This window comes from Elephantulus edwardii, unplaced genomic scaffold (assembly GCF_000299155.1).
Source record: "Elephantulus edwardii isolate Elephantulus edwardi_28Jun2011 unplaced genomic scaffold, EleEdw1.0 scaffold00538, whole genome shotgun sequence".
NCBI classification, from domain to species: Eukaryota; Metazoa; Chordata; class Mammalia; order Macroscelidea; family Macroscelididae; genus Elephantulus; species Elephantulus edwardii.
In genome coordinates, this window is record NW_006400288.1 from 200,602 (window position 1) to 204,282 (window position 3,681).

The window sequence follows — 3,681 nt, forward strand, 5'->3', positions numbered from 1 at the left end:
AGAAAGAAAGAAAAGATTCCTGCATGAAGCAGCGACGCCCAGCGGACTGAACTGTGATTTCGGGGAAAGGACTAGTTCCAGCAGGTCTGAACGTCATCTCTGGACGAAGGAGGAGTCAGTCACCCTGTAAAGTGCGAAGGAAAGACCGCTGCCCTCTTCTTCTTTCAGGTGAAAGTTCACAGAGAAAATAGATTTTCTATTCAATCATTCAAATAATTTTGTTTTACGATATTCACGTTCATTCTTATGACTTAAAACCATAGGGATGTCAGAAATATTTTCCCTATAATCTCAGGAACAAGATCTTTTTGGTGACGGAACCATAGCCTGCAGCTGCAATAGTTTAGGATCATAGTAAGACATCGCCTTTCCGAGTGTTGACCTTAGGATATCACGTGGCCCAGAAACAAAAGCAAAGTTCAACAGAACAGCAAACAAAAAATGCTGGCAAGGTTGTGGGGAAACTGGAATCCTTATTCACTGTTGGTGGCAGTGTAAATGGTGCAACCACTTTGAAAGACAGTATGGCGCTTTCTCAAAAAGTTGGAAATAAGAATACCATTTGACCCAGCAATTCCACTATTGGAAATATACCCTAAAGAAACCAGAACTGCCACCCAAACACACTCATGTTTCTTGCTGTGTTCACAATAGCAAAGAGATGGAAGCAATCCAAGTGCTCATCAACAAATGAATGGCTAGAGAAGCTATGGTATATTCACACAATGGAATACTACACAGCCCTGAAACCCAAGGAACTAATGAAATAGTATACAAAATGTGTGACCTTGGAGGGCATTATACTGAGTGAAATATCTCAGTCATAAAAGGACAAATACTGCATAATGCCACTGTTTTGTTGTCTTGTTTTGGTTTGGTTTGGTTTTGTCATTCAACAAAAGCTTTATTCCACCATTGTCTCGATCTGCATCACCCGCCCGCAGATGTCCGTGGGTCAGTAGAGGTGCAGTGGTTGGGGCGACACGGGCTGGGCCAGGCCAGGCCTGCTTGGAGCCCCAGCCCGGGAAGCACAGCCATGGTCACTTCTCCAGGGAGGTCACTTCTCCAGGGGAGCATAGTTGAGCAGCTTCTCAATGAGGTCCACATGGGCCAGCAGCATGCGGCGGCAGCAGTTGCGTTTCAGGCCCAGTGCGAGGGCATCTCCCTCGGTGTACTCGGCTTGCAGCAGCCCCAGGTAGGCTTCCCACTTGTTGCCCCAGATCTTGCCGCAGGTGAAACAGCTCACGGGGATGATCATGGCTGCAGCACGACGAGCACGTCCGCACAGCACGCCGGCTCCACCGCTTCCGGAGCCGCTTCAATGCCACTGTTGTAAAACAGTACTGACATGGGGGTTGGAGAAAAATTAAGAAAAGAGTGGATAAATAATAAACACTGCATTTAAATAGATGAGGGAAAGAACTGTCTAAAAGAAATAAATGATTAGATATTATTTGCATGACAACAGTCTATAATAAGAGGTGTATCTCAAAGTGGACTGGGGAGCCGGGGTGAGGGAGGAACTTGTGCAACAATGAAAGGATCTTTTTAAAGAGAAAAGTGACCCGTGGGGGTAGGGAGGAAAAAGTGCAACACTGAATGGAAATCCGAGTTTTCTGTAAACTTTCATTAAAATCTCAATTAAAAAATAATATCTTTTTTTAAAAAAAGAATATCACATGGTGACCACTCTTCCTCAGATGTTTGGCCACCTGACGGGCCCTATATAAAATGTGAACCAATGAGCAATTGAGACACGTGACTAAAGACCCTAGCATGAAAGTTGCGTCCTGAGTCTAGTATTAGTCACAGCTTATGTTGCAATCATGATTCAAAATTCAATCTGAATCATGCCTCTCAAGTCTAGGCCAAAACACATGACACAGGACAACTTTTAGCAAAGTACTACTATCACATTCCTCTCCCTAAATGACAATTAGGTCAGTTATATTGCTAAGATAATACTCAGCGTGCATAGCACAAACACCACAGTAAAAAACAAAACCCAGAACAATAAACCCATCTTATCCAGGATCTAGCAAGTAAGTAAAAATGCGTGGCTCATCAGCGGGCTACCGAGCCAAGCGATAATCCAAAGCAAGAGAAGAAAGCCCTCCACTGCTGATGCCATCATCTAGATAAACTCTTCACAGCATCAAATTGTTGGGATCACACAGTAGAAGTAGGATGGACACTTCTCCGCCCCCTCTTTTTATTGTTGGTTTGCATACAATAATTAGTTTACATTGTGTTTTATGAGTGTGCATTGTGTTTTCTACATTCTTTCATTTATATTGTGTTTCATACTATGATATACATTGTGTTTTATACAATTATTATTGAACTATGCCTATTATTACCCCGTCTTATTTGATTTTCCATTTAGTCTTTCCTATTCCTTCATTACACCCCCACTTCCAATCAGTCTGCTAAACTCTGTTATCCTAGTGGCTTTTGTTATTAATTCGTAATAGTTAGGCGTTGAGACTGATGATTCAGTACACTCACTATTCTTCCTGTTTGCTTGTTTTTTTTTAGACAGTAATATAGTTTATCAGCAGCGGCTGCAGAAAAAGAAAGTAAAAGAGCACACTACTACTCAGTACACTTATTATGTTTTTGGCCAGATCTTATTAATAGGCAATAGTAGGAGAAGAAAGAAATTCAAGAGAATCTTGCGATAAAGAAGAGGGCATTAAAGAACAGAGCGGGAGAAGTGTGATGTAAATCCTGAATGGTAAAGAGAAAAAACAAAAGAAGTGGGCTTCTAAAGTTAGACATATTTGTTGGGTGGAAGTGATTTATGTAGGAAACACTCGGTAAGCAGAGTGGCGCAGCGGAAGCGTGCTGGGCCCATAACCCAGAGGTCGATGGATCGAAACCATCCTCTGCTACTTCGTCTTTTTTTCACCGAGGAATTAAAATCAATGAAATGTTGCCCCAATGCTGACCGCTGCTGTCAGAAACAAATCAGCACACAACTTTTCTGTTTCTAGTCTTATTCGATACTCTCCGCGTTTTAAAAATGGATGTTATTGTGGAAAATATGAAGGCAATATATTCGTCTGTGTCTCGTTTCTACTTCACTTCATTGTACAACCAACGTAATCCAAAAATCCCTCATTTTGGTTGAAGACCAAAAGTGATGGGGGCCACTGTGCTCGGCGGCGGAGTCATTCCCGGTTTTGGAATGGAGGATTACTTTTTCCACGCTAGATGAGAAAGGGAAAGTTAAAGTGGCAAATGAGGAGGGGAAACACAGGGGAAAGGAGAAACGACTGGAGAGAGGAGTGTTGTTGAAAAGGGTGGAAGAGGGGCCTTCTGTTGGAGAGGGGCTCGTCCCACTGTTCCTGCCCCTGAAGAGCCAGGAAATCCCAAATATCAGAGTGTTGGATGGGGAAACAAATAAACCCCACAACTCTGGCAGGGAGGCGGAGGCACAGAATTCACCTTCATGTCACGTCTTGTAAACAGTAATCTTCGTTTTATTCCTGTCACTTACTCCTTTTGTGGTTTCTTCTAAATTGGACACACCCTTTCTCCTTACAGTCATAAAACCAGGGAACTGTTTTTTGGCTTTTTTTGGTTTTTTTCCCCCAAACTCTTTATTGTGCTTTGCATGGACATTTACAAATCAATTTTATTTTCTGTTATTACAGCCTCCACATACCCTTCCCATTT

General features: G+C 42.5%; 1 protein-coding gene and 1 non-coding gene across 2 annotated transcripts; one reads left to right on the plus strand and one right to left on the minus strand.

Annotated features, from left to right (window-relative positions):
• Positions 1-1,057: 1,057 nt before the first annotated feature.
• LOC102855918 (DNA-directed RNA polymerases I, II, and III subunit RPABC5-like) lies at positions 1,058-1,258 on the minus strand. Its single transcript, XM_006903212.1, has one exon. It carries the CDS (start codon positions 1,256-1,258, stop codon positions 1,058-1,060), a length of 201 nt encoding a protein of 66 aa, XP_006903274.1.
• Positions 1,259-2,822: 1,564 nt separating this feature from the next.
• On the plus strand, positions 2,823-2,894 carry TRNAM-CAU. Its single transcript has one exon. It is a non-coding gene; the product is annotated as a tRNA-Met (tRNA).
• Positions 2,895-3,681: the final 787 nt, after the last annotated feature.

Coding starts and splice junctions, on each gene's coding strand:
- LOC102855918 (XM_006903212.1), bottom strand. CDS start 1,258: ATGATCATCCCCGTGAGCTGTTTCACCTGCGGCAAGATCTGGGGCAAC.